Below are 26,282 nucleotides of genomic sequence, written 5' to 3' on the forward strand. Positions count from 1 at the left end.
GCTCCTAGTCCAAAAGTAGTGGTTGTCGGATTATTCGGTCCCAGCTGGAGGTGGATCAGGCGCGCTGGCAGAAGTAGGAATGGAGACGGGTTCGACGGGGGGCACGTCGGTCATGACAGCGTCTTCTACAGGGGCGGGTACTTCAGGAGCGTCGTCTACGGGAGCGTCGTCTACAGGAGCGTTGTCTACAAGATCGTGCCAAAGCGGAAGAGGTGCAGTTGCGTCGACGGGAGCGTCGTCTACATCGTGCCAAGGCGGAAGAGTTGGAGTTGCGTTGACGGCCGTGTCGTTGATGGTCTGGTCCAATTGACTGCTGTGGAGCGATGTTTGATCGACTTTTGCGCGGACAGAGTCGATTGCGTCACTGGGGAACGGGGGAGCTGGTTCTTGTGTCGACTGTAACTGTGGGGAGATGGGTTCCACCGGTGGAGGATTCGGTATGCCGTATTCATGACTTGAAGGAACTTGTTGCTCGTTGCCGGTGCCGTTCAGACCTTGTGCTTCGGTTTCTTCTCTTTGCCCCACGATCTCTCGTGTCTCCGCTTCGTGCTCTTTATTTTCTCTCTCTTCCTGCTGTGCGTCTTTTTCTGGTTGATTTTCAGCGGCCCCTTGCCCTGCGTCTTCTCCTTGTTGGTTCTCAGCCGCCGCCGCAGCCGCAGCCTCCTTGTCCCTCTTGATGCGACTTCTTGCCTGCGCAATCAAGTCATCGTATTGCCCCTTGTTAGTCTCAGCCCATCCATCTCTTTGAAACTCCTTGTCCATGACGTCTCCAGATCCTCTGCCCACCAAGCCACCTTGACTCTGCCCTCCGCCCTGGCTCCTCTCCCAGTTTTGGAGTTCAGACAGGAGTTGTCGTTTTGATAACGGTCTCGTGGAGTCGCAGTTGGCGTTCCAAAGGTTTATCCACTCTGTATGACGGCGTACGAGAAGAGCGCGCGGGCCAGTATTGGGAATGCCCAGTTCCTTGAGCTTTTTGCGGAGCTTCGTCTCGGTGAAGAGCGAGTATGTGAGCTGAGGTAGACGAGTTGGGGGAGGATTGTTCGCCATGGAGGATGCGCGCGCTCCTAATGCATGTTGCTGAGGAAAATGAGGAGAGTCTGTCGAAGTTCTTGACTAGGTGTTAGCCAGATCATAGCGCAGAGGGAGGTTGCGTACCGTGATCTATCGCTATTCCGCGTGCTGCGAGTTGTTGGTTGGGGCCCAGTGCATTTGTCGAGATGTGGAAACACTGCCTCCTCTTTCATGCGCCGATTGCACATGGGGCACGCAACAAGCCCGTCATTGGGCTCGGCTTCCTCCTCATGCTCGCTGTCTTCCAGCTCAATTATCTCAGGGTCTCGCGTTTGTGCCCTTGATTGGCGCGCCGAACTCCTTGTTTTGCGACGCGGCCTGTCATCCTCATCCTCAATCTCGTCCTCGCCCTCTGAGTCTGGAACCTCCAACTTCCTCTTCTTTGTCTTTGGTCCTTGCTCAGGTTCCCCCATACCCCTAGCAAGGTCCAGTGCTTTTTGTCTTGTACCTTGCCACACGTCGACCATTTCTTGCGCTGTCCAATTCCGGCGCAACTTGCTGTCCGAGCCGTTGGTGCGACAGGTAGGGCATTTGCTATCGTGTGCGAAGCAGCGGCGTATACAGAGGGAACAGAATGTATGCGAACAAGACGTAATCATCGGCGTGTTGAAAAGGTCCTTGCAGACCTGGCATCGGAGGGCATTTTCGAGTTGCGCAAAGCCTGGGAGCGCAGTTGAAAGCCAGTCGGTACTGTCTGAGGGGGCGTCGGCGCCAGCATCCATGGCGCTGGAGCTGCCAGAGTCCTGGAAGAGAGAATGTGAGGACGAAGGGCCTGAAAACCCACGAGAGGTGGTGGAGTCGTGGGAGGCGTTCAAGGGTCGAATGATGGTGCAAATGTCAAGCCGTGACACCGCGACTCGGCGAATACGCGTAGCGCGCCACGCGAATCAGCCTCTCACATAATCACGCGACTGCCTTGTCATCGCAAATGCAGCCTCTCCAATGGATTATCAGATGTTATGGCTCAAGAAAAGCTCATTCTTCGCTGCTCAAAAACCGCGACGCATACGGATGAAATCCAATCCTCCCTCAGCCTTCCAAGTTCCAACTTTCCTGCCACAAGCTTCAAATCCAACTCATCGAAACCATTTTCGCATGTTCAGGGAGAAACGAATCACAACTGCCACGGGTCAAAAAGGGCAAGCTGTGTCAGAGATCCCCGCTTCGCTCTTGGAGAATAGGTTGGGTGTAGAACAGGCCACTGAACCGGCGCCGCCCTCGTTTGACTCGAATAACCTAGTAAGACGGGTCATCGACAACCTCTCCTGATGGCTACAAGACGAAATGCATATTCCGTGTTTAGTATCTTGATCCTGTAGAGTTAGCTGAGCGTGCGACTGCGACTTTCATGGCAGTCGCAGCCAGACGCGAATGTCTGGGTTTCTTAATGGCTTTGAGAAGCATAGTTCCAAGAGCACATGTCCCTCGATCAGCGCGGATGCAAGGCAGGTGGGTCGGACTGATCTTGAAAACGATGGTGACAGTTGTTAGAATTTTTGACGTCGCATTCGCTCCGAAGAGAAGAATGATGCAGGGAAGTGGTGGTGGTGAATGTTGGTGGAGAGAAGAGGAAAGGTGTGGAGGGGGAAACTTGAAAGGCAGCCGGACGATTTCCGTACCCTGTGCACGGACCATGTCCCAGACCTCGACCATAGGTCCATGGGAGTCAGGAGGTACTCGCTGTGGTAATCTTGCATCTGGCAGTAATTTGACAGCATTAATCATTTTCAAACCTTTTGTGAGATGTGAAAACCAGGTGGTGGTACTCGTGATTTGATCACTCATGCTCATTACCAATGCGTATGATACCCGTGCGACAAGGTGCGGGCGGTCTTGAAGTCCAAAACTCCTAGTTCAGGGAAAGACAAAGTATTCATTCCTTCGTATGATTAGGTGGTAATTGGCAGGGGCATGAACGAAAAATGTTTGGCATTGAGACTCATGAGTTGAGCATTCTTTCCACCCAAGCATTTTACATACAAGGTGACAGTAACGTTGACCAGGTTTTATGGATACAACATGAGCACATGCAATTCAGGTACAAGGCAAGTGAGGAGGCAAGAATTACAGGATGGAATCAAAGGAGCTTTGTGGAAGTGTAGTCAGTTTTGATCGAAGCCTGTTCAATACCACGAACTAAAGAAAGATCTGAAGGGTAAGCAAAGAGAGGAGAGGGGGCACGCATCAAGCCTGAGGTAGTGCTAGACAGGCGACGCGTGTTGAAAAGGTGTTGAAGAAGCACATGAGCACAACTCAGAGGTGTTCTTCAGGTTCCAAAAACTTACAACCATGCCCTGGCGAAAGTTGAAAGTCAAAAGTGTCAAAGGTCGAAAGTCAAAGGTTGAATGTCAAGTGTCGAAGACGCTTGGTACGAGCGTCGAATCCCAAGTGTTGAATGTCAAGTGTCGAAGTCGTTCGAGTTTCCGCCGGCCGTAGTCCAGTTGGCTCAGCCTGTGGGTCAGGCCGAGGCTTTTGCGGTCGGGGAGGGCCCAGGGCTTGTGTTCGCATACGGTCGTGCCTGGGGCTTGCGGTCGGGGGTACGGCTCAGTATTCGGTCGGGCCTGAGGCTTTAGCGGTCGGGGAGTGCTTGAGGCTTTGCGGTCGCGGCCGTGCTCAAGGCTTTCGGTCGGCGGGGGCCCAGGACTTTGCGGTCGCAAACGGTCGTGCCTGGGGCTTGACGGCGTATGCGGTGTCGAGTGTTGGTGTCGAGGCGTCGAAGTCGAAGTGTCGAGGTTGAAGTGTCGAAATCGAAGTCGAATATCGAAGTCGAATATCGAAGTCGAAGTCGAAGTCGAAGATCGATGTCGAAGTGTTGGCATTCAGGAGTTGGTGTTGAGGTGTCAGTGTCGAAATGTGACCCCGGGCTCCATCAGTGGTCGTCCCAGAGGGGCAGGTTGGATGAAAAGGAAAGGAAAAAAGAGAAGGCTGAGGCGCGATGGGAGGTCTTTTATAGACAGCCAGTTTGCGCACAGATCACGCTAGCCTAGTGGTGTGAAAGTGAAGGAAGATGTGAAAGCGGTCAGGTTAAGCCTAAAACGGAAGTGCGACTGCCGTTTGAATAGTGAGATGATCTTGGAAGCTGGCCCGGCATGGAAGTGGTCCCAGCAGGGCAAGAGCAATTGAGCATGACAGGGAAGGAGCACTCCGGTTGGTGACCGGTTGTCCAGCTGAAGGCCTTTTGCCGCTTGCAAGCGAGAGAATGGAGATAGTGACGCCTACAGAGCTGGTTCGCATTGAGAGATTTGAAAACAGACTTGTCGGCTACGGTCACAAATGATGACTTGGTCCACTGCTCCGCTCCACATCAGAAGCTGATATCCAGTACTATTAGATTTGGGATGAGAAGTGTGTCTTGGATTTTCAACGCAGGCAGGGCAGATATCAGCGCCGTCGTCTTCGCAAGGCAATACTCGAACACTCCCGTCATGTATGCTGATACAGCGCTGCATCTTATCCACTGGAGGTTCGTTTTGATATCCTAGCCAGGTGACCAGCAGGACGATTACAACGATAAGCGGACAGCTGTGTGGCCAAGCAGTTGTTGGACGCAGGGCAATGTTCGTCCACGATTGATTGGATAACCCGAACAATAATCTCAGGAAACCAGTAGCCGATTTCTTGCAGCGAAACCAGTTCCGTATTCTTCATCCCAAGTGGTTCCCAGAAGCACCCTAATCGGCAAATGGGACGGTGGCAGCGACTTCCAAGCTCTCCTCGTTCAGCGGTAGCCGTAGATTTCGTCTTGGAAGACGAAGTCCGGAGTGTAAAGAAGACTTTGACCAGAGTCAAAAGGGCAATGAAGAAAACGAGGGGAACAAAAAAAAGGTAACACGCAAAACAACAAAACAAGACTCTGGAGACCAGGAAAAAGTGCCCAGAAAGCTGATGCTGAATTGCAGCTCATTCGGCGCTCACCATCGCCTGAATTGCTAGCGTACGCAAACAGGCATGCAGCACTGCAGAATCCTTCAACGTACGTGTCCTAGCCTGCAGTTTTTAAAACTCGTTAAGGAGATGAAAATTGCCGATAGGAATGGACGGACGAGATGAGGTTGGAGCAACTGTGATGACGTAAGACTCGTGGCTGGCCTGACCGCCTAGCAGCTCACGCGGCAGAATACTCGCGACAACTGCAACGACGGAGACTCCAGAAATCCACGCACGCGACGTCGCGACAATCCGTTCATTACCCACGCAAACACCCTCTCGACATCCTTCCCAAGCCGTATCAATTCTTTCCCCATCATGCGGTTGTCCGCCGAGCTTATCGGCAATGCCCTATCCTACATCAACCCGCTCGGTGAGCGCGAACTGTTGCTGAGAGGTGCGTACACTGAGAAGAACAGATGCTACACTTGAGTCGCAAAGAGCCATGTTGATACTATCATTTCTGCCTTGAACAGGCCATCAGATCACCGTGATCGAGAACATGGGAACCATTTCGAAAGTAAGCCGCTACCGCACTTGCGCCAACCTCCGCGTCGCATCGAGCATACCCTCCAAAAGTCTTGAACGAAGCTGACAAGGCTTCCCCCCGAATTTTAGGACGTTGAATGCATCGACTTCGTGGATAACCGCATCACCACTCTCGGCAACTTCCCCAAGCTCCCGCGCGTCTGCACGCTCCTCATTGGCAAAAACCGCCTGCAGCAGATCCAACCGACCATCGCCGAACAGCTGCCAAGCTTGATGAACTTGATGGCGACGGACAACAAGATCAAGGAGCTGGCCGATTTGGATCCGCTGGGGAAGCTGCAGAAGCTGAACTCGGTTCACCTCATGGGTAACCCGGTCACAAGTAACGAGGTAGGCGGCTACTGAACACGGTGACTTGCTCGTTGGCTAAGAAGTGGATAGAACTACCGTCTCTGGATCATCTGGCGCTGCAAGAACCTCCGCTACCTCGACTGCTCGCACGTGTCGCAGGCTGAGCGGCAAAAGGCCGTGGAGCTTTTCGGCACAGAAGAGGAGCCTACGGAGCTCGCAATGAAGGTGCGTCTTGCCCCACTTGGTATCTCACAACCTCCTAGTGCTGATACAAATGTCCCTCCAGATCATGAGCAAGCGCTCCGCGACCATCGACATGAGCCACGGTATCGAGAGGACCAGCAACGGCGCCGGCGTGTCCAAGCTGACAGGCGAGGAGCGCGAAAAGATCAAGGAGCTGCTCAAGAACGCGAAGACGCTGGACGAGGTGGCCCGCCTGCAGCAGATGATGGAGTCGGGAAAGATTTCAATCTAGCGAGCGACTCGAGCAACCCACCTTCCCACGCATCAGGATCAGACGAGATGACACGATGTAAAAAAGAGACCTTTGCGTTAGGAGCAACGAAAGTGGTCGCAACTTGGGCGGCTCTTCCACTATGACTGGATGGACAGATGGTTACTCTAACGGTGTCGTGGAGCCATTCGTCAAAAAGCGTTGGAATCCAAGGAAAGCAAAAGCACCAGCAAATGGCATCGATCCCGCCAACAATCGCGAGTCGAGTCAATCAACATATCCCCGCCGCGGTGCTTAAGCACCAGCATGCATGGCCGGCTGGCAAGGCGTTTGCGGCGTTATAAAAGTAATCGGATTGCTGGGGACACGTTTTTCATCCCATCTCCAAAGTCTTGAATCAATCGCTTTGGCCAGAATTGCGGCGGCTGTCAGTTGATACATCTGTAATTTGAATCCGATCAGCAAAATCATCGTCCACGATCCGCCATGTGCCTACTTCCCGTCTCAAATGTAGAATGATTTTCTTGCTCATGGGATGGCAGTGGCTGCAATGGCATCCCTGATGTAATATTCTCAGTGTTTGCATTTCTTTCCGCAGTCTGATCAACAACAAGCTTGATGAAGCGAGAATCAAGTCTTATTGATTGAGTATGCGCGCAAGGCGCGTATTTCTATGGGAGCAGAACAAAGACATCTAAGGTAAGACAGTCGGCAGAGCGCAAACAATAGGAGAAGCTTCTGCCTCTTTCAAAGCTCTTTAGTATTCGAATCTGGAATCTCGCCCCCAACACGTACACAGTACAAGACCTGCTCAGTCTTCGTCTCCAGCTCGATACAGCATTTGCGCGTCACCTTGATTAGACATTGATGCCTCCTCAATCACCATTAATCCTCGTAGTCGAACTCAAAAACAAAGTCCGACTCCAACAACCAAGACCGTCATCTACCCAGGTGTCTGTCTTCCAGACCTTCACATGTCCAACCACCACGATAGGCTGTCTCTCAGCAAACGAGGAAAAACTGAAAAGAATGCCATTGTATCTTAAATCGCAAACCCAAATTGCGCCCCTACATGCACGCAGTTCCATGCCTTCTTATCGCACGCACCTACCTGTACAACTCCTGTTCAATCCACGCCTCCTGCCCCCCATGGCTGCGCCATGCCGCTCTTGCCGCACGCAGTCAGTCCCCTCGCGTCTCACAAATTGATCGATCAGCGGACGGGCGGTATATGCCGTAGGTAGGTAGGTAGCTCGGTAGGTAGGATGTGGGACAATGGCACGCGCAGCAGCAGCTCCGCCTCCCCTTGCTTTCGACGCGGCGGCGCGTGCATACGGAAAATAATGGGTCGAGCAACTACCTCGCTTGAGCGGTTTTTTTTTGACGGCCAGATGCTGAAGAAGATTTAGAGGAGAGATTGCAAGAATGAAAGGCATTGAATTGAATTTTTTGAAACAACACGCTCACTGACCACGCTCGCTATCTGTGGTAGGGACTCAGCCTATCCTATCCATAGGCTGGTTGACCAAGGACCGTATCCACCATCATCCGCTCAAACCAATTCCACCCAGTTTCCTTCTTTCTCTTGCTTGCCTCGTCCATTTTTTGGCGTATGTCCTGTCTGCTCGTCTGCCGTGCGGTAGCGAGTCTCTCTGTCTCTCTCTTCTGCGTATGGTACACTTCCATCATCATCATCTCCCTGCTTCATTTTTTGCCGATCGATTGAATTGTAACGCGCCCCCCACGTTGGAATAAAATCAAAAAGAAAGCAAATTAAATGACCACACACCACCAATCCGCTGTCATCGTTGTCGTCTATGTAAAAACGTCCTCCGTCACCACCTATTTTACTCGAAGGGATCCGTTTCGTCGTCGGCGTCGTACGCGTTGGCTAATTGCAGCGACAGGAACCGCCCGACTCCAGGAGAAATATTAAATAGAAAGTTCTCCAAAGGATGTGGTTGCCTCACCCAAGCAACTCGACATCCAAGCCAATGGCGCGCATAAACAAGTTGACGTGGCCAAGTCGGGCCGCCGAAATCTCCTGCGGCAGCGCCTTGCAGACATTGACAGTGTCCATGACGCGGTCCTTGACGCCGATGACCAGACGCTGTTGCTGCTCGGAGCTGGCACCGACTCCCATTGCCGCAAGGAATTGCCACACGTAGACGTCCTCGTCGTCCTTAACGCTGCCAGGGAAGATGTAAGGCAAAATTGGCTCAATCGCATCAAACAGACGGTTGTAAAGCTGCTCGATCTGTTGCGTATCCTGTGCGGTAGTGGCCGAGGGAGGAGTCGATTGCTTTACCAGCTCGGCGCGGGACACGAACATGGTCAAGATGGAAAGACCAATCTTGGTGCGGACGAGAATAGGAATGTTGGTACGCTCGAGGACGAGGCCAAGGAGGCCAATGACAATGTTGAGAGGAGCTTCGTTGACATAGGCAAACAGCGGCGGCATGACAGCGTGAGCGAAAAGCTCAATCTCCTCCTTGACTGTTCGAGGAAGGGGCACCGAAGGATCCATCGGGATACCGTGCTGGACCACATCCAGGGTGTCAAGGTGGACGACGATCATGGTGAGAATGGTGACGCGCTGTTGCTCATCAATGTGGCGGAAGATGCGAGGAATGGCCTTCTTGCCCTTGGGAGTAGAAAGGATAGCAATGAAAGGATGGGGGACATTGGAGTTGGGCATGATGGGCTCCATGACCTTCAAGCTCTGCCACAGCTTCTGGTTGAGGTCTTGAATCTTCTGGCGCCACTCCATGTGCATTTGAATCTCCTCGGGGTCGCTCTCCTCACCCAAAGGCGGGGGCATGTTACGCTCGTGGTCTTCCATCTTCATCAAAATGGCGTAGACGTTTTCAATGTCTCGAAGAGCAGTCTTCCTGTCAGCTGCATTGTTTCCAAGTCTGCTAGGGCGACGACCGGCACCATTCGGTCGCGCCTCGCTGTTCTCTGGCTTCTTGATGTTCAACAGAGGCTTTGGAGTCTTGGCGTTGCTAAAGGAGATCTTGCCCAAGCTACCCTCGATAACGAGCTGCTTGTTTTTCGGCTTGGCCTTTGCCGCCTCGACGGCGCGTTGCACCTGCTGCTCCATGCGTTGCACATGGTTGTCGCCACCGCGATGATGGCGACGGCCCAAGCCATACCGGCTTCCAGTCTGGAAAAGGTAAGTTTGAGCAAACTGGTTGGCAGGCTGGTGAGGGTTCTGTCTAGGTGCACCGCGAATCTGCGAGTATACCTGATAGTAGAAGTCCTCAGCCAGCGCGGCCTCGGGACCCTGATCATCGATGCTTCCAGTTGCGGCAACGAGCTGCTGGAGTTGAATGCGAGTGATGAAATTCTTGTCTTGGGGAGTCATCAGCCCATTGTCTTTGGAAAGCATGTGGATCTTGTGTATTCTCTTAGCACGTTTGGCATCCTCCTCAAGGAAAGCAGCACGTTCAGCATCCGACATGCGCAGAAGCTGTTCGGGGTGCGTAATGACGGGGCCCTGGTAGGAAGGACCACGATTGTGCGCTGGTCCAGTAGGAGGCATGCGATTGAAGTTCTGGGCAAGAGGCTGCCCGTGACCAGACAGACGGTTAGGGTTTTGCAGGATTTGACGAGCCTGTTGGGGCATGGGCTGCTGAGATTGAGCATGAGGAGGGGCCTGGTGCATCTGCTGCTGCTGCGGCGGCGTAGCCCGAGACTCCTGCCGCTGGTGGTGCATGGCTTGAGGGTGCTGGGGGATGCTTTGACCAGGAAGCTCAAAGGGCATTTGCTGTTGCGGAATCGACGGGGGCCGCTGCTGGACAAATTGCTGAGGACGCTGGAGGACCTGCGGCGGAACGCCGAAACCTGGGTGCTGCGGGAAGCCTGGCGGAAATTGCTGAGGGGGGATAGCGGGCATCTGGAGCGGAGGCTGAGGGGGAGTTGGCTGCTGGACTGCCGGGGCCGGGCTCGCATGTTGGACCTTTGGCTTGCTCTGAGCGAGCATAGCTGCCTCGACCTCCTCCAAGCTCATAAACTTCCTCTGAGGAGCAGCAGCGGGTGCTGGACTCGGCTGCTTGTAGTACTCTTGCTGGGGAGTGGACCTCTTGGGAATTGAGCCCCAAATGTCGGCGCTGGCCTCCAAGTTTCCAATGTAGCCGGGCTGCTGGTAATTCTCATAGCCAGTCTTGGCGGGCTTCTTCTCTTCTTTCCTGGGGGGCTGACGGGCGGTATAGAGCATTTGCTCCTCCGTCATGGTGTCGGCCACTTTTGCCGTCTGGCCGGAGAAGTCGAAATCTTTGCCCACAGTGTTTCCTCCGCCGCCAAAAGTCTCGTCGTTGAAGGCATCGTCGGTCTCGTCCAACCTGTCGCCAAGGCCGTCGTAGGTATCTTCAAAGTCGATTCTGCGCGCGGGGAATGGTTAGCTTGGGCAGCAAACAAATCGATGGCGATGAGACTTACGCATCGTCGGCGTTGGCGGATGCACCTCTGGACAGGCCCGCCCATGGGTCAGGCGTCTGGCCAAAGCCCGGAGCAGAAGCGTGGTGGGCAGGACGGTCCCGCGGCAAGGTGGTGTCGAAGCCGAAAAAAGACATGATGGTGGGGGAGGTGATGATGTGGGATGATGCGTCTTCCCTCAAAGCGAGCGAGTGCTGACTTGATGAGTGAGGTGGGTGGCGCACAGTCGCGGCCGGGCGACTAGCACGAGATGGGAGCGAGCAGTGAGAGGCGGCTGATTGAGCAAACAATGGGCGCAGCCTCGGGCGAGGTATAGATGCGCGACGGTATAGGATGCCGTGCGGTGCGATGGCTGGTGTTGTTGGTGAGGTGTGTCATTCAAGGCCAGGCCAGGGCCAAGAAGCCCCAGCACAGCACGGGCACAGGCCCCCCTTGTTCCCTTACTGTCCCCTCCCCCATTGTGGATTGTGGAAGCCGCAACTCTAGTGGCCGCGTAACCAAAAGTCGGCGCGAGGAATCCAATCCGACTGTCCTGACTGCGCCCTTGGTTCACCACGACTTCTCTTTTTCCCTCGCTCCTCCTCCTTCTTTTGTTCCTCTTCTCCATCTCACCTCTCCTCCACGCCCGTCCCACCTCGTACCGCTCTGTTGTCCGGCAAACCACCGCCGTATAAACACTCCAGCCCCCTAGGGACCAAGCCCACAAGGCAGTTCACCCACTGTCTTTTCTGGCGACGCCGTCGCGGGCTTCTTCGCCTTGACTTCTCCTACCTTTTCCGCCATTTCTTGATCCAACCGACGCCATGGCTGGCACCCAGCGCTACCTGCGCTACATCATATTCGCCTTCATTGTGAGAATTCCCCGATCCCTGCCCGCACATTTGCGCTGACGACTCCAGTGTCTGCTCCTCGTCTTCTTCTTTTCCTCGTCTCCCGTCCCTAGCTCCCGTCTGCAGACTGCCAGCGAAATTATCAAAGAACAAGGCTCCAAATGGAAGGGTAGCTCGGCGCCCACCAGCGCCGACTCTGGCGTCAAGGACGTCTCGAGTCAACCCAATGTATCGAGCGACAAGGAAACGACACCAAACACTTCTGGCCACCGCCTGGGCGAGACGGCTCCGGGCGAGCGCATGAATGCCACCTTCGTCACATTGGCGCGCAACTCGGACGTGTGGGAGATTGCTCGCTCCATTCGTCAGGTCGAGGACCGCTTCAACCGCAAGTACAACTACGACTGGGTCTTCCTCAACGACAATGATTTCGACGATACTTTCATCAAGGTCACCACCTCGTTGGTTTCGGGAAAGACCAAGTACGGCAAGATCAACTCGGAGCACTGGTCCTTCCCCTCTTGGATCGATACGAACAAGGCCGCCAAGGTGCGCGACGAAATGAAGCAAAAGCAGATCATCTACGGCGACTCCATCAGCTACCGCCACATGTGCCGCTACGAGTCTGGATTCTTCTTCCGCCACCCGTTGATGCTCGAGTACGAGTGGTACTGGCGCGTTGAGCCCAGCATCGAGCTTTTCTGCGACATCAACTACGACACCTTCAAGTTCATGGCCGAGCACAAGAAGAAGTACAGCTTTGTCCTCAGCTTGTACGAATATGTCGAGACCATTCCCACGCTCTGGGACAGCGTCAAGACCTTTATGCAAAAGTACCCTCAGCACATTGCCAAGGACAACTCCATGTCCTTCCTGTCCGATGACGACGGCAAGACCTACAACCACTGCCACTTTGTACGTTGCCCATCTTTGAATCTGGTCGCGTGCGACGCCCAAAATAAAAAAAGGTTGCTAACATGACTCGCAGTGGTCAAACTTTGAGATCGGTAACCTCAACTGGCTTCGTAGCCAGGCCTACCTTGACTTCTTTGACCATCTTGACAAGGATGGTGGTTTCTTCTACGAGCGCTGGGGTGACGCGCCCGTCCATTCCATCGCCGCCGGTCTCATGTTGCCAAAGAACGAGCTCCACTTCTTCGACGACATTGCATACTACCATGTGCCCTTTACCCACTGCCCGACCAGCGAGAAGGTGCGCACTGACAACAAGTGTCACTGCAATCCCAAGGACAACTTCGACTGGAACGGATATTCATGTAAGAACCCCTTGATCGACGCCGCAAGGGCCTGCACTAATCGCAATTGCACAACAGGCACGGCTCGCTTCTTCGAGACCAACAACATGCAGAAGCCAGAGGGGTATGAGAAGCAGCAATAGACACCCCAATCTTCCTCCGCACCGCCAAAGAGAAATTATCTCTTTTTCAATACCACTTCATGACCTCCAATCACCACTTCTGAATCCGTCACTTCGAACTCCGGCCTGGCGAATCACTGATTTGTATTTTTCTGGTCCCTAAAGAGCTCCTTGGCCTGCAATCCTGCTCGCCTACGCTGCAATCCGTATTGTGGCTGTCGTCGTCTTCCTCATCTTGTGCTTCTTCGTATGGCGCGCTCATAAGCTTTCCGAAGGCGCTACCCTGGATTCATCAGGACTGTATTACATTAGGTGAGCAACGTGGCTTCCGTCTTTGTGGCGGTTGCAACCATTCTTTGGCTCTGGTCCTCGATTGCTTCTCTGTTTGCGTCTCTTGTGGCGTCTAAACAAACAAAAAATCTCATGTCCTGCTGCATCGTCTCAATCAGACTCGCACGGGAGTAAAATTTGTCAGAATCAACAAAATTCAAACAAAATCAAGGAAAATCAAAATGAGGGAATTCGGCCACACTTCTTCCCCACTGCGGGAAGCGCCTTCTTTACGGATAACTTGTCGAATGCCAAGTCTCACGAATGAGTTTCCATTTTCTTTTCGCTGCATATTATTTTCGAAGCCAGTATGCATGGTTTATGGTGTTTCTTTTCGCCGTTGTTCCGGCCACACTGGGGTTCAGGCGAAGAACGTACTGGAACGCATGTGGATGACTTCAAGGGGAGTTGAAAGGGTGCAGATGTGGGTCGTTGGGAAAGGCAGGAAGCACGGTAGACTGGCAGGCAAAGTAAGTGGGCGCAAACTGTGTTTTATGGCTCTCCCTTCTGTACGTTGGCTTGCTGTCTGCACGTGGTAGGTCGTCGGTCCGATCCTCTGCCTTGTCATGAGCGGTGGTTGGTATGTCGTCAGTTTGTAGTTTTATTGTGAGAATCCACTGTGGTGTTTGCGCAACTTTCTTATCAACAGTCGGTCCCTAGCTTCGCTAACTTGCTTGGCATACGCGCGCCTCCCGGCGGGACACCAGGGTGCCGACCAAAAAGGGCAAAAGAGAGACATAGGAGACAAAGGGTTCAAAAAACAAGAGCCTCCGCCAATGCTGGGCGTTGACGCTCGTGTTCGGATAAAAATCCGACATCGCGCCGCCTGCGGTAGCGGCCGTCGACGACTCATCGACGTGCGCTGCTCTCCCGTCGTCATTGGACGGGAGCGGGATCGTCGGTCTATCCACATCCACAGTCTAGACAACGCAACACCTCTATGCCAATGCATGGCACTCAAGATGACTTGAATTCGCTTATCGAGTATTTTAGGGACCTGGAAATAGGAGAGTGCCAATGCTGGGCGCGGCTTTCGTCGGAAAATAATCCAGTGTTGCTTCAACTGTTCTCTGTTGTCGCCATCAATCGGGCGTCGGTGTTAACTGCTCTAGAAACCGTATCTCCCTCGTAACTACGTATCGCACCCACCCAAAACCGGACAGAATTAGCAGCTCGTTCAGCTCTTAAAAGGGTATACAACTCGTTCACCAAAATAGGGGACTCCGCCAATGCTAGGCGCATACTCACGGATAATAATCCGATACCGCCCCGACAGTGCTCTGCAGCGCCGACGTCACTGCTTTCCGCTGATGCCTACCATGGAATTGGTAAGTCGAGCGGCCGAGCACTTACTCCTCTGGTAACTCCGCTGATCGGGCTGGGTCTACAACTGATTGACTTGATTGACGTTTTCTTGGTATGTTCGAGCTTTGCCTCCGCCGGTGAGTCGACGGTGAGAGATTAGGGGCGAGGATGCGAGTGTGGGCCAGCCGCAGCCGGCCGCTGGGATTTCAAAGCGCGACGAGTCCAGATCACAGCTGTGCGCGAAGTCGCTACACCTTGTGGGCGGAGTGGATTGCCAACAACAAGTCCTTGGCAAGAAAGAGCAGGGACTGAAGGCCCGTCAGCGACGAAGCAGCGCGCATGTGCCCGCGTTGGAAGCACTCGAGCGCTCGAAGTGGCAAGAACGTGGTGTACAGACTCGCCACCAGCAAAGAGACAGTCTACGAGGAGCAATCACGCACGTGGTGTTGAAGGCCAACTCGTGTTGTTGGCAGTCTTGGCCAAGCACCTCAGCCTCTCTCTCCTGTGCTGGGACAGGTGGGTACCAAACTTTGCGCACCGTTCCGAACTTCGTTCGACGAAGCCGCAGCGACCTCGCCATGACTTCCAAGACCTATCATCACTTCCTATTCGGGACTAAGCACCCAAGAAATGCAGATGCTGCGAATGCTGCGAGTGCTGCGGATTGCTCCTTTGACGGTGGGACTTGGATCCACCCTCATTTTTGAACTTCTACATAAAGAGGACTGAAAGTTGCGTCGAAGGTTTTCTTTTTTGTCTTCATCCAGAGCCTCTTCCAGCGTCGGCGACCCCGAAAGCATCGAGAAAGAGCAGGACACGCCATTTCGACGAAGCGTTCGTTCCTCCTTCATTCGTTTACTGGTATGCCCTCTTTGCATTTGGCTGGTTCAGCCGTTCCTTCCTTCCCTCGGACAGCCCGCAGTGGCGTGTTCTGCCCCAACAAGTCTACGCACTTGTATATAGCTTGCTGCATCCCCGTTGGGGGTGGGTTGCACAACCGCAAGCTAATTCGACCTTTGGAGACAGACACAAGCAGCCAGTCATTTAAGAAGGAAGCGTTCAGCGGTTTTTTGTCCAGCATCTTTCCAAAATGGCGCCCATCAAGAGCCTGCTTTCCCCTCTTTCTCTGCTTCTCCTCGCCGCGAGGTCCTCCGGCCATGTCCTTCCTCGCGCCGCGGTTGACTCGTCTTCCGCATACGACTACATCGTCGTCGGTGGAGGCACCTGCGGTCTCGCGGTGGCAAGCCGCTTGACCGAGAACTCCAACGTTACCGTGCTCGTCATCGAAGCTGGCGAGTCGGTCTACGACAACGCCAACGTCACGTCTTTCGACGGATACCAGTCGGCGTTTAACACCGCCATTGACTGGCTCTACAAGACGGAGGCGCAGACGCACGCCGATGGCAGGGCACTGGTTCTCCACCAGGGCAAGGCTATTGGAGGAACGAGCACGATCAACGGTGTGTTTCACAGCGAGAAATTTGTTTGCAGCAACTGACTCTTTGTAGGAATGTCGTACACCCGCGTTGACGCCGCTCAAATCGACGCCTGGCAAGAGATTGGAAACGAGGGGTGGACCTGGGACAACCTCTACCCCTACTACCGCAAGCAGGAGACCTTCCAGATCCCCAACAAGCACCAAGAGGCCGGTGGTTCGAGCTACATCAAGTCCTACCACGGCTTCAAGGGACCTGTGAGCATTGGTTGGCCCCTGAACCAGGCTGTCCATGTGCTTGGAGCGGCGGTTCAGTCTGCTTACGAGGCTTTGGGTCTCCCGGCCTCGGAGGATCCCAACGGAGGCGACCTGAGGGGTACGACTGCCTACCCGTCCATGATGGATGAGGAGACCAGGATGAGGTCGGACGCGGCGAGGGCCTACTTCTGGCCGCACTACCCGACCAGGTCAAACCTGGCGTTGAAGAGCGGAACGACCGTCAACCGTCTGCTGTGGAGTGACGAGAAGGACGCTGATGGTAATGTTGTTGCTGAGGCTGTTGAGGCCGTCTCCAACAACGGTACGACCAGCATTCTCCGCGCCAACAAGGGCGTCATCGTCTCTGCTGGTACCATCCGTACGCCCCAGGTCCTTGAGCTGTCTGGTGTTGGCAACCCCAAGTAAGCCTCAATCTTTTTCGAGATGTCAAAGAGACAAGCTAACCCATGGCAGGATCCTCTCCAAGGCCAACGTCACGACCCGCGTCAACCTTCCAGGTGTAGGCGAGAACCTCATCGACCAAATCAACAACAGCGTGTACGCCTCCCTGAAGACCAACGCGACCTACGATGACGAGGCCCCTGTCGCCTCCTACCCCAACGTGACGGACCTCTTCGGCAACAACACTTCCGCTGTTGGAGCCAAGCTCCTGGCCGACCTGCCTGCGTACGCAGACAAGATCGCAAGCGAGAACAACAACGCGACCAGCGCCGCCGACCTGCTGAAGCTGATGAAGGTGCAACACGGTCTGCTCTTCAACCACGGAGTCGCAGCCGCCGAGGTCATCCACTCCTCCACCGGCAGCAAGCTGGACGCCGAGTTCTGGGCCACTCTCCCCTTCACTCGCGGCAACATCCACATCACCTCGAACGACCCCAAGGAGCAGGCCAGCATCAACCTCAACCACTTCATGATGGACTGGGACGCCATGTCGCAGGCGGCCGTCGCCAAGTACATCCGCAAGCTGTACGAGACGTCGCCGATGAACAACATGGTCGGCGCCGAGACGTCGCCCAGCGCCGCCAGCGTGCCCGCCGACGCGACCGACGCGACGTGGATCCAGTGGCTCAAGGAGAACTACCGCTCCAACTTCCACCTGCTCAGCTCGGCCGCCATGATGCCGCGCGAGATTGGCGGCGTCGTCAGCGAGAAGCTGCAGCTGTACGGCACGTCGAACGTCCGCGTCGTCGATGCCTCGGTCCTGCCCTTCCAGGTCTCGGGCCACTTGACCAGCACGCTCTACGCCATTGCCGAGCGCGCGGCCGAGTTCATCGAGCAGGCTGATGGCAGGTTTTAGATTTGCCTCTGCGCGCGCTTGTTGAGGGGTTGATGATGTTGAGAGAGTGCGGCAGGGGTGCCGAAACGTACACATACTAATAAATAGACTGGGATAGACTGGGGACACTTATAGACTGGGGAAAAAACATAGACTGGGATACATAGACTTGGGTATAGACTGGAGCATATTATAGACTGGCTGGCATTTAGACTTGGGTATAGACTTGGGATAGACATTTAGAAAAAGCGCCTCATTGCGCATCTTGCAGCTGAAAAAACGTCTGAGGAATTGAATGTGGTGAATGAATTTGGCAGCACTTAGCATTTTTGTCCACCTCAACCACAGAAAAGGCTCTCAATTGAGCGTCTTGCGGCAGAGATTCAAACATCAAAATTTAGGAGCATCTTGAGTGTTTGCTGATTTCTTGCGGCATCTAATTTTTTGACCTTAAAACTCGTTGCATCGAAGTCCAGACATCAAAAGATGGAAGACACGCGGAAGGGCAGGTTTAGCAAAGCACGAAGATGTCGCGACTTGAAAAAAAAAAAAAAAAAAAAATGATGGAGACTTCAAATCAGAAGAGATGTCTTTGGTACACTTTGCTGCGGTGGAAGAGCATCCATTCAAACTCCGAAGCTGCGCGTAAGTCCGCCCGGTCTTTAGAGGCATCCCACACTCACTTTGCGAACACATAGTGCGAGCCGAAGACTCTGTATATCGAAGCGCAGCACTCTCGAAAAAGTCCTCAAAAAAATTTCACCGACCTACCTGAGCCAAGCAACTTTTTTCTTTCTTCTGGCTGAGCGGTTCTCGGTGAGTGAGGTCGGGCGACCAACTACTTGAATCATGGATCTCTACGGACGGCTCGGAGGTTTTTTCGTTGGTGGTCGAGTCACACTTTTTTTTTTTTTTCTTGACCCGCGACTCAAGCAGATGAAGATGCGATGTGGTGCACTACTGGGCCTGGCCTGGGTGCAAAAAAGAGAGCAGCGGTGGTGGTGGTGGTGGTGCATCATCCGTCCGATGCTATGCGCGAAACCGGACCGGACCGCGACACCGGAGAGTGTCGAATGATGGATTGGCAAGCCCCGAAAGTCGCTCGAGCGCTCCTGTCAGCGGAGGTGTGAAGCAAGGAAAGACATGAGGATTTTCAAGGTCGGTGGCAAGAAAAGGCAGGTTGGGCGATGAAGGGATTCTTTGGAGGAGAGTTGGGTGGATGCGAGTTGGATCGGAGGGGGGAGGCTTTGGTGTTGAGAGGCGTGACGGGATGGGCGACAGGGCATGCATGCATGGGCCATTACTGACTGCGTGAGCGACCATCATCCATTTTTTTTTTTTTTTGCCCAGCGCTGCGCTGCAGGCCTGAGACTGACAGGCAAGTAGAGAGATGGACGCAGAATCTGCAGTTTTGTAGTCTTGAAAATTAAAATTTAGTCGTTAGGAGAACTCTTAGTGCTCATGAGATGAGGACATCAGTTGACGGATGGAACTGAGTGCTGCTTTACACGGAGTAGTTGCACTGCAATATGGGCATCTGATGACGGGCAGCCTTGATGAACATGGACGGGCGAAATTGTGAAGAAGGTAGGCACATAGGCAGAAGGCAGGGCGAAGGGAACAAGCACAGGAAAGAAGAGATGAAAAGAAGACAAAACACCATCACACCACAGATATCCAGTCCTTCCCCCATTCCCTCTCCAATGCCCCCGACCTTCACGGAAGACAGTCACTTGCTGCCCGCCCTCCATAATCCAGCCAGCCAGGCGCAGCCAGTAAAGACACAGCGCCGTGCCACGAGCCAAACTTTTATTCTTCTCTTTCGCTCTCGACGCATGCATGTTCTTTGCTTTTTCTTCCTCTGCACCACCACCAAACCAGTTCTACCTGACCCTGTTCGGTGGCCGCGGTGGCTGCATGCCTGGTTGTATGTCTCCCCACCCGTCTGCCATATCGCCTACAGCCAGCCCAACCCACCTCACCGTTGGGACTGGGGACGGGACGGGGGTGGACATTTGCTTTTTTGATTGGGGTTCGCAGTTGCCTCTTTTTTCTTTTGCATGATGATGGTTCTTTTGTGCTGGGTTCGTTCAAGCGTTGATTCACGCGTTGATTGGATCCGTGAGAACCTAGATATGTAGGTTGCCAAAGGACTCGTCGTGTCCGTCCGCCCTTCCCAATCCAATCCGAGATTTGATTGGAGAACGGCCAATCAAACGAGTGCAACCGCTCGCTCTTTCTCGATTGTCGTGTTTTTTTGCTTCTTCTTTTCTTCCTACCAATCAGACAGACGACCAGACAGCCAGGTAGGTACCTACCTGGCATTGAACTCATCAAAGAAAGAAAGCGGTCACCTCATCTTGTTGCGATCGCATCGCATCGCATCTCCCATTCACCCACCCATGATGCACAACCCACATCCATCTGATCCCGTCCGTCCGTCCGTCCGTCCGTCCCATCCCACACTGTCGGGTATGCCAAAAGAAAAGCACTGCGCTGCGCGCGCCATCTCCCCACCACTCCCGACCGATACCTCGTCAAGCCATGCATCGCTCCATACATCCCCACGGCAGCGAACAGGCAGGCAAGCAGACAGGCAGCCCAATCCAATCAGGTTCGTACAACCTCGCGACCTGCAATCAAATGCGGCCGCCCCACTCGCTCCTTCTCGCTACCGGGATTTGCGCTTGGAGGAAGGAAAAAGGGTGGGTATGTGTGTGGGAGTGCAGCAGTGCAGTGCTGCTTGTCTCAGGCACGAGCACCAACCCATCAGACCAGGCAAAATGCGCTGCGCTACCCTGCAAGCGAGCGAGCGAGCAGAAAGAAAAGGCAAAAAGGGGGCAGCAGCGCGTTCGTGGGACGTGGGATTGGCAGAGAGGCAGAGAAGGTGAGAAAAAGCAAACAGAGTGGAAAGGATGGACGGGAAATGCGAATGGAGCAAGACGCAGGTTTCCGCGCCGCTGATTGGCTTCTGGTTGCGCGTTGCTGCTTCGCCGACTCGATGCGGAAAGCGGAGCAGCAAGCGCGGGCGGGCAGCGACAGACGGACAGACGGCATGGTGGATGGGAGCAGGAATAAATGCCGGAAAATAGAAAAACAGAAAAGCAGACAGCGCTTTGTCGTACAAAAGGCATCGAGGAGTTTTTGATCGTTGAAAAAGGGCCATTGAGAAGAAGGGTAGTGTGAATCCATGCATGCCTGCTACTGTTGCGCGCACGCTCGCTTGTGTCAAGGCGCAAAGGCTTGCTAGGCTTGCTGCTGCCAGAAACTCCTCCCTTGATGCCAATCAGATGCTATACCTGCCGTGGGAGAAAAGCACGGCCAAATTCAAAACCTCATTTGGGCAATACCCAATTAATCGACCAACCAGCCAACCGACCGGCCGTGAACTTTTCGAAAAACCATTGATCAAAGAGCCTCCCTCCCAGTAAGGATCATGAGCCCATCGCAAGCAACTCCAAATTGAACCGAGAAAAAGGGAAACAAGGCGAGAAGTCAAAAGGTGAGAAGAGAAACAGGCGACCAGGCGGTGAGCGTCCCAACAACAATCTCAGGAGTTGTGAGACATGAGGCCTTTGAAGCCTCTGAAGCCACCGCCGCCCGATTTGGGCTTGTCGTCCTTTTTCTTGTTGTTGGTGCCGATGTTCTGAGCGCCACCTGTGTACCACCCCGTCAAAAGTGCAATTTTGGTTTTGTCAATGTAAAAGACGTACCTCGTCCATAGACTCTGGTCTCGGATTTCGGATTGACCTTTGGGTTCGACGACTTGTCCTTGTTGGAACCGCTGCCACTGGCGCTCGCGGACTCACCGCTGAACGTGCTTCGCCCGTCAGATTGCCCCAAGGGCTCTGTCTGATTGAAACTGTACGATTTTGATTGATGGCTTTCAGATCCCCAGGGGTTTTCTGATGTGATGGTCGTCGGGCTGATTAAATCTGGGTCGTGGTGAAAGCCACGGGTGGGCAGGGACTCGCTGCGTTCTGGTCTGCCTGTAAAAGTCTTGAAGCTGGGCCCAGAGAATGACGATGCTTGGTCATTGTACTCGCTCTGCTCATCCTCTACAAGCTCATCCTCACTTCGCAAAGACTCAGCGAAGTGGTGATGTCCGTAACGAGTTGCGAAGCTCGAGCCACCACCGCGACTGCTGGAGAGACTATGGCCTCCGGCCAGACTGTTGGAACGCATTTTCAAAAGTCCGGTCGAGTCGTTTCCAGAGGGGCTCTGCGGTTCGTTGTGGCTGTGGCCGTTTCCATTTTGGCGACCTCGCAGATAAGCCAATTCAGCCTCCAAGGCTTGGCTGTGTATCTCCAGTTCGGTGAAGCGGTGAAGCAGGCGGCTGTGAGTCTTGCGAAGCTGGGTAAATTTGGCATTGTTTCCAGCCAACGCAGAGTCAATCATGTGCTGGACATCGGCCGGGAGCGCATCATTACTCATAGGCTTGGAGAACGACTGAGAAAGCGTCTCCAGTTCTGCAAACTTGCGCTCGTACGTCCTGGCCAGAGCTTCTCTTTCGTATTCGCGGCTCCTGAGCCTCTCGGTGGCCAGTTTCAATTTACCTCGCAAAAGCTCACTCTCCTCTTGGACTTGCTCAAAGTTGAGCTCTTTCAGTTCAAACTCGCGGAGCCTCCTCTGCAAGTCGTCAATCTCCTTGCGCAGTATATCCACCTCTTCAATCTCTGCCTCCTTTTGCTTGAGATGGAATCTTGCATTCAACTCCTTTGCCTCCGTCTCAGCGACAATCTTGCGCATGGTGGCAATGTCCTTCTTTGCTGCCTCGAGGCTCTCTCGAAGCGAGGCTTCGCTTGAATTCAAAGTTGTCGAATCCTTTTGGAATGAGGTGATTCGAGTCTTGACTTCACCCTCCCACTTTTTGTGTTGATTCCTAGTCGTAGTGGCCTCCTTCTTGAGCTGCGCATTAATCTCATTGGCCTTTTGGAGCTTCGCTTTGAGAATGCGGTTGGTGTTTATCAAGTTCTGCGTTTCTGCTTCGAAAGTCGCTTCCTTGATGTGCTTCTGCTGGAGATGACCGATGTGGGAAAGGTGCTGGCTCTTCAGATAGCGCTCGAAATTCAAATCGTTCCGCAACAGCATGACTTCACGTTGTAGGGTTGCGATATTCTGGGCCAGGCGATCGTGTGCAGGCGAGATGGAAGTCGGATTTGAGACAAGAGTCTCTGCAAACGATTCTAGACGTGGTGACGCTGGCGCGTCCTCGGGATGATCACGCGCATTTTCAGTCCGCTGCACCGGCTCTCCTGCGGTCCTGGATTCTTCTTCAGCTGGAAGAGTTGGACTGTCCACCGGCTTTCCAGCTCCTTGAACTGAGTCCGGGCAAGACGTTTTCTCGGGGAGATGCGAGTAGTGACGAGTGCCGTGCGAGTCGTTTGTGAAAGTTGTGGATTGCGTGTTGCGCCACGTGCCGTTCGACCTGGATGGCGAGCTTGCGCTATTGGCAAGGGTGGCATCGTCGTCCATTGACAGACCAGGGATGCTGTCAGTCGGAACCATGGCTCGTGGAACTTCTGGCAGTTTGGCGGTTGGCGGCGGTCCAGGGTCTTCGAGAGAGGAGGATACCGCCATACACAAACCCATGCAATCTATGACCACATCTGCAGGCTCGCTCTTGAGAAACCTCGTTTCACTCAACTCTTCCTCCGGCGTGGATGTGAAGAAATGAGGGTGGAGTAGATGCACTTGTCGGAATCCTTCGGTACGTTTCCTGAGCGCGTCCTTGTCCAGAATGAGGTCGTCGGCCTCGAGGTAGTTGATGCTCTTCAACCATTTCCGAGGTGCGCGGATGTAGTTCATGAAATTCAGAGGGAACAGGCCGTAGAGGAAGGTGAAGAAGTAGAGGGCGCCGGGTGCCGCAGTCTCGGGATTGTCGTTGGGATTGCCATACGTCACATCGAGCTTGTCCCATGTCGGGTCGAAGCTTTCGTACTCGTCCTCGTCCGACGCATCCCCGTCTACTGCTTCCCCTTCTATCCTTGGGTCATCGGGAGCCGGTGCGATGACTTGATCCCAGCACAGGACACGGGTATATATAAGAAACAGCTTCGGTAGACAGGCGAAAAGTGCGGAAGTAATGTGCGGAAGAAACATGATGAGGACGGTAAGGGCCAGCTCGACAACGGTTCCCGATTTGTCAATCATGAGACATTTCTTCAGGCTGTCGATGAGGGGCGTTTCGAGGACGAGGTATAGTCGGGGAGGCTGTCTGCGGACGAAGGCGCTAAGCAGGCTGAGTGCCTGCGCGCGATACTTTGCCTGAATGAAGAGATCATTGAGAGCGAGAAGAAGTTCCTGCCAAACATTAGCAAACGCCCCATTTTGTATGTCTGGCCACTTGCCTTTGGTCTCCTGCACCCATATGCCACAAGAATCGCTTCAATCTGGCTGGCCATGTATTCATCCTGCGATGTAATCACATCCTCTCCTCCGGTGGGCAAGCGCGTGTGGTGTAGGTAACGATTCAGCAGCCTTTGCAGGTACGATGCAGCAGCAGCAGCTTGCCAGGTAGATTCGTCGTCATCTGCGTCGAAAGCCAGCACTCCCAGCACGAATTCCGAGGCATCTTCAATTTCCAGCCTCTTGAAGCCCACACCATCAACCACGGATCCTATCAAGACATCCCACCATTCCGTAAGCTTGGAGCCGCCCTTGATCGCAGGTCGCAAGAGTCGTAGGGCGTGTAGAAACGATGCGCGCTTGGCCGGTTCGTCGTGGACGTGGTTTTTGTAGGTCGCGAGGAGCTCTTCGTGGAGGCGTTGCGATTCGGCGTCTTCTAGGTCGTGAACATGGTCGAGCAATTTCTCAACAGTGCGTTGAATGGAGTCGGGAAGAGGATAGATGACTTCCGGGCCGGCGAAAGCCGCCTCGATGGCCTTGGCGGCGTCTTTGACGGCCCTACATTCCAATGTCAATTGCGCGCTGACTTGGAGAGGGCAGTCAGTAATGAGACGTACCCGGAGGCCATTGGTGGCGTTGCGAAGCTTGCAGGTCAGGACGAGGTTGATCGCGAGACGGTTGAGGGTCAAGAGATGGGATGAGAGAGGGCGAAACAGCAGGCGCTCATGGTCGAACTCGCAGTGGCAGAGGGCGCGGATTGGAGTCACGGCGGTTGTGGAGGCGGAGAAGAAGTGGAGGTCAGTGAGGTCGCCAACAGGGTCTTTGGTCCGGCGGGGAGCGCGCCGCCGTTTTTTCAACAGCGAGAACCTGGCACGAGAGAGCAATGGCAGAGAGAGGCCGATGATTTTTATTGCATCTGATGGACGCGTGGGAGAGGACCAGAGGGCCGGTATGTACTGTACAATACATGTATTCTCCCCATCCAATATGATAGCTACCCGTGCAACGTTTCTCGCCTGTCCAGAAAGACTCCCGCTGCCCGTCGCAAGCTCCCTCCAAGCTCCGGCTGCCCGCCGCCTCCCGCCAGCCTGACCGGGTCCTCCTGGCCACACCAATTTGGCCATCATAACGTCACCTTGAACGCGACCACACGAACACCGACAGACGCCTTGTGCTGCCCTGCCCCTGCTCCGTCGCACTGTCGATGCGCGCCATCTGCACCTCTCCGATTGGGAAGAAACAAGAAGAGGTTTGTCTGACCGCAATTGCACTCTCTCTCTGGGCCGCGCGGGGTGTGCCATCAGCCATCAGCCACCAGCTCTTCATGGCCATCTCGACCTGCCCAAAAACACCTCCATCCGGCCGTCCCCATGACTCTCGCCGATATTCACGACGACAATCACCCTGTCTTGGTCCTACCGTATCGCTGAACTGGACCGATTCGCCAATCCATCCGCCTTGGCCTGCTCACCACTCACCACCATCTCTACAGACGCGTAGCCCACGCCTCGCAGCACCACAACACGCAGCCGGCAGCACGTTGTTGATCCCCCGCTGTATCCTTCTGTACGCTCCATGCACCTCATGGATTCACCGACTCTTCTCTCGCCCACGCCCTGCCTGCCAGTAGTAGTCGACGCCGGAAATCAAGAGGTCAATGCTGCGGCGTCTTATCCAAGCCCCCAGCCCCCCGCGACGTGCACCCGATTTCCTCCAAACAGCTAGGCAATTGGCACTGCTATCAGCTGAATCCAGACGAAACCGAAAGTGCGGAAATCCTCTCTGACCAGACCCCTCCAATCCATGCAAGGAGCGCTCGCCTCGGCAGGGCGTCTGTGACCTTGTGGATTTTCCGCATCCCGGCTACCTATCAAGACATGCATCAGGAGGTGGCACGAAAACGGCGCTCCCTTTAGTGCAGACCACCACAGGGCGAGCCAGCGTCTGCAGGTGCAGCAGCTAACTACTGTTCAGGCTTCTCGTGCGATCCATTTGCTGTCGTTTCCACAGCCTCCGTGCAGCGTTTGGTGGAGTCCATGTTGACTAGCGGCACAGGAGCGCGTCTGCCTGTTTGTATGTCGGTACGGCAGTAGTTACATAGTCCAGGACCAAGAGACACGGCGGCGGCGGGCGCCTCCCGTCTTGTCTTTTGCGATACGCCGGGCCATGCAGAATCTCTCCAAACCGGAGCTAAGCTTTTCGGGCCAGCGCGCCTGCCCGTCTCACTGCTCACGGCGAGCGGTGCACAGCGTCCATGATCTACCTTCTTCCCTAGCCAGCTGAGGGCGGGCTGACAGGGCGGGCCATTTGGGCTGGTTGACGCGCAGCAAGCAGCAGGCTGGCTGGCAGACTGGCAGCTGCTGCAAATAGCA

The 26,282-nt window shown here is 54.3% G+C and overlaps 10 protein-coding genes across 10 annotated transcripts; 5 read left to right on the forward strand and 5 right to left on the reverse strand.

Annotated features, from left to right (window-relative positions):
• Window positions 1-30: 30 nt before the first annotated feature.
• On the reverse strand, window positions 31-1,793 carry BKA78DRAFT_352990 (uncharacterized protein; the record flags this gene model as incomplete). Its single annotated transcript, XM_066891463.1, has 2 exons — window positions 31-1,108; window positions 1,156-1,793. 2 exons carry the CDS (start codon window positions 1,791-1,793, stop codon window positions 31-33), a joined length of 1,716 nt encoding a protein of 571 aa, XP_066744567.1.
• A 1,395-nt stretch (window positions 1,794-3,188) lies between these two features.
• On the reverse strand, window positions 3,189-3,890 carry BKA78DRAFT_343838 (uncharacterized protein; the record flags this gene model as incomplete). The annotated part of the gene is made up of 1 exon (XM_066890435.1): window positions 3,189-3,890. One exon carries the CDS (start codon window positions 3,888-3,890, stop codon window positions 3,420-3,422), a length of 471 nt encoding a protein of 156 aa, XP_066744568.1. The 3' UTR covers window positions 3,189-3,419.
• Window positions 3,891-5,316: 1,426 nt separating this feature from the next.
• On the forward strand, window positions 5,317-6,313 carry BKA78DRAFT_352991 (small nuclear ribonucleoprotein U2, A; the record flags this gene model as incomplete). The annotated part of the gene is made up of 5 exons (XM_066891464.1): window positions 5,317-5,395; window positions 5,475-5,518; window positions 5,617-5,877; window positions 5,929-6,063; window positions 6,125-6,313. 5 exons carry the CDS (start codon window positions 5,317-5,319, stop codon window positions 6,311-6,313), a joined length of 708 nt encoding a protein of 235 aa, XP_066744569.1.
• A 1,945-nt stretch (window positions 6,314-8,258) lies between these two features.
• On the reverse strand, window positions 8,259-10,866 carry BKA78DRAFT_250820 (topoisomerase II-associated protein PAT1; the record flags this gene model as incomplete). Its single annotated transcript, XM_066884608.1, has 2 exons — window positions 8,259-10,674; window positions 10,733-10,866. 2 exons carry the CDS (start codon window positions 10,864-10,866, stop codon window positions 8,259-8,261), a joined length of 2,550 nt encoding a protein of 849 aa, XP_066744570.1.
• Window positions 10,867-10,955: 89 nt separating this feature from the next.
• On the forward strand, window positions 10,956-11,603 carry BKA78DRAFT_139255 (uncharacterized protein). The gene has a single exon (XM_066882728.1). The coding sequence runs from the start codon at window positions 11,046-11,048 to the stop codon at window positions 11,418-11,420; it is 375 nt and encodes a 124-aa protein (XP_066744571.1). The 5' UTR covers window positions 10,956-11,045; the 3' UTR covers window positions 11,421-11,603.
• On the forward strand, window positions 11,435-13,204 carry BKA78DRAFT_139217 (glycolipid 2-alpha-mannosyltransferase). The gene is made up of 4 exons (XM_066882727.1): window positions 11,435-11,580; window positions 11,629-12,474; window positions 12,548-12,836; window positions 12,894-13,204. The coding sequence occupies exons 1-4, from the start codon at window positions 11,533-11,535 to the stop codon at window positions 12,956-12,958; spliced, it is 1,248 nt and encodes a 415-aa protein (XP_066744572.1). The 5' UTR covers window positions 11,435-11,532; the 3' UTR covers window positions 12,959-13,204.
• A 2,087-nt stretch (window positions 13,205-15,291) lies between these two features.
• Window positions 15,292-17,917, forward strand: BKA78DRAFT_314928 (choline dehydrogenase). The gene is made up of 3 exons (XM_066888504.1): window positions 15,292-16,032; window positions 16,081-16,687; window positions 16,740-17,917. Exons 1-3 carry the CDS (start codon window positions 15,663-15,665, stop codon window positions 17,581-17,583), a joined length of 1,821 nt encoding a protein of 606 aa, XP_066744573.1. The 5' UTR covers window positions 15,292-15,662; the 3' UTR covers window positions 17,584-17,917.
• A 207-nt stretch (window positions 17,918-18,124) lies between these two features.
• On the reverse strand, window positions 18,125-18,859 carry BKA78DRAFT_314929 (uncharacterized protein). Its single transcript, XM_066888505.1, has one exon. It carries the CDS (start codon window positions 18,850-18,852, stop codon window positions 18,592-18,594), a length of 261 nt encoding a protein of 86 aa, XP_066744574.1. The 5' UTR covers window positions 18,853-18,859; the 3' UTR covers window positions 18,125-18,591.
• Window positions 18,860-19,022: 163 nt separating this feature from the next.
• On the forward strand, window positions 19,023-19,655 carry BKA78DRAFT_314930 (uncharacterized protein). The gene has a single exon (XM_066888506.1). It carries the CDS (start codon window positions 19,119-19,121, stop codon window positions 19,587-19,589), a length of 471 nt encoding a protein of 156 aa, XP_066744575.1. The 5' UTR covers window positions 19,023-19,118; the 3' UTR covers window positions 19,590-19,655.
• A 1,341-nt stretch (window positions 19,656-20,996) lies between these two features.
• On the reverse strand, window positions 20,997-24,623 carry BKA78DRAFT_139365 (Hamartin protein-domain-containing protein). Its single transcript, XM_066882729.1, has 3 exons — window positions 24,528-24,623; window positions 23,913-24,468; window positions 20,997-23,865 (listed from the first exon to the last, which is right to left on the reverse strand). Exons 1-3 carry the CDS (start codon window positions 24,536-24,538, stop codon window positions 21,235-21,237), a joined length of 3,198 nt encoding a protein of 1,065 aa, XP_066744576.1. The 5' UTR covers window positions 24,539-24,623; the 3' UTR covers window positions 20,997-21,234.
• Between the last annotated feature and the right edge of the window lie 1,659 nt (window positions 24,624-26,282).

The sequence above is a fragment of the Phyllosticta capitalensis genome, assembly GCF_038381095.1.
Source record: "Phyllosticta capitalensis strain CBS 128856 chromosome Unknown BKA78scaffold_5, whole genome shotgun sequence".
In the NCBI taxonomy this organism is placed as follows: Eukaryota; Fungi; Ascomycota; class Dothideomycetes; order Botryosphaeriales; family Phyllostictaceae; genus Phyllosticta; species Phyllosticta capitalensis.

Bases quoted from the DNA above. Each gene is read 5' to 3' on its own strand.
- BKA78DRAFT_139255 (XM_066882728.1), top strand. From the start codon at position 11,046: ATGCGCGACGGTATAGGATGCCGTGCGGTGCGATGGCTGGTGTTGTTG.
- BKA78DRAFT_139217 (XM_066882727.1), top strand. From the start codon at position 11,533: ATGGCTGGCACCCAGCGCTACCTGCGCTACATCATATTCGCCTTCATT. The intron at 11,581-11,628 runs GTGAGAATTCCC...TGACGACTCCAG, and splicing joins ACATCATATTCGCCTTCATT to TGTCTGCTCCTCGTCTTCTT. The intron at 12,837-12,893 runs GTAAGAACCCCT...ATTGCACAACAG, and splicing joins CGACTGGAACGGATATTCAT to GCACGGCTCGCTTCTTCGAG.
- BKA78DRAFT_314928 (XM_066888504.1), top strand. From the start codon at position 15,663: ATGGCGCCCATCAAGAGCCTGCTTTCCCCTCTTTCTCTGCTTCTCCTC. The intron at 16,033-16,080 runs GTGTGTTTCACA...GACTCTTTGTAG, and splicing joins AGGAACGAGCACGATCAACG to GAATGTCGTACACCCGCGTT. The intron at 16,688-16,739 runs GTAAGCCTCAAT...AACCCATGGCAG, and splicing joins TCTGGTGTTGGCAACCCCAA to GATCCTCTCCAAGGCCAACG.
- BKA78DRAFT_314929 (XM_066888505.1), bottom strand. From the start codon at position 18,852: ATGCATGCCCTGTCGCCCATCCCGTCACGCCTCTCAACACCAAAGCCT.
- BKA78DRAFT_314930 (XM_066888506.1), top strand. From the start codon at position 19,119: ATGAACATGGACGGGCGAAATTGTGAAGAAGGTAGGCACATAGGCAGA.
- BKA78DRAFT_139365 (XM_066882729.1), bottom strand. The intron at 23,866-23,912 runs GCAAGTGGCCAG...AATGTTTGGCAG, and splicing joins ATGGGTGCAGGAGACCAAAG to GAACTTCTTCTCGCTCTCAA.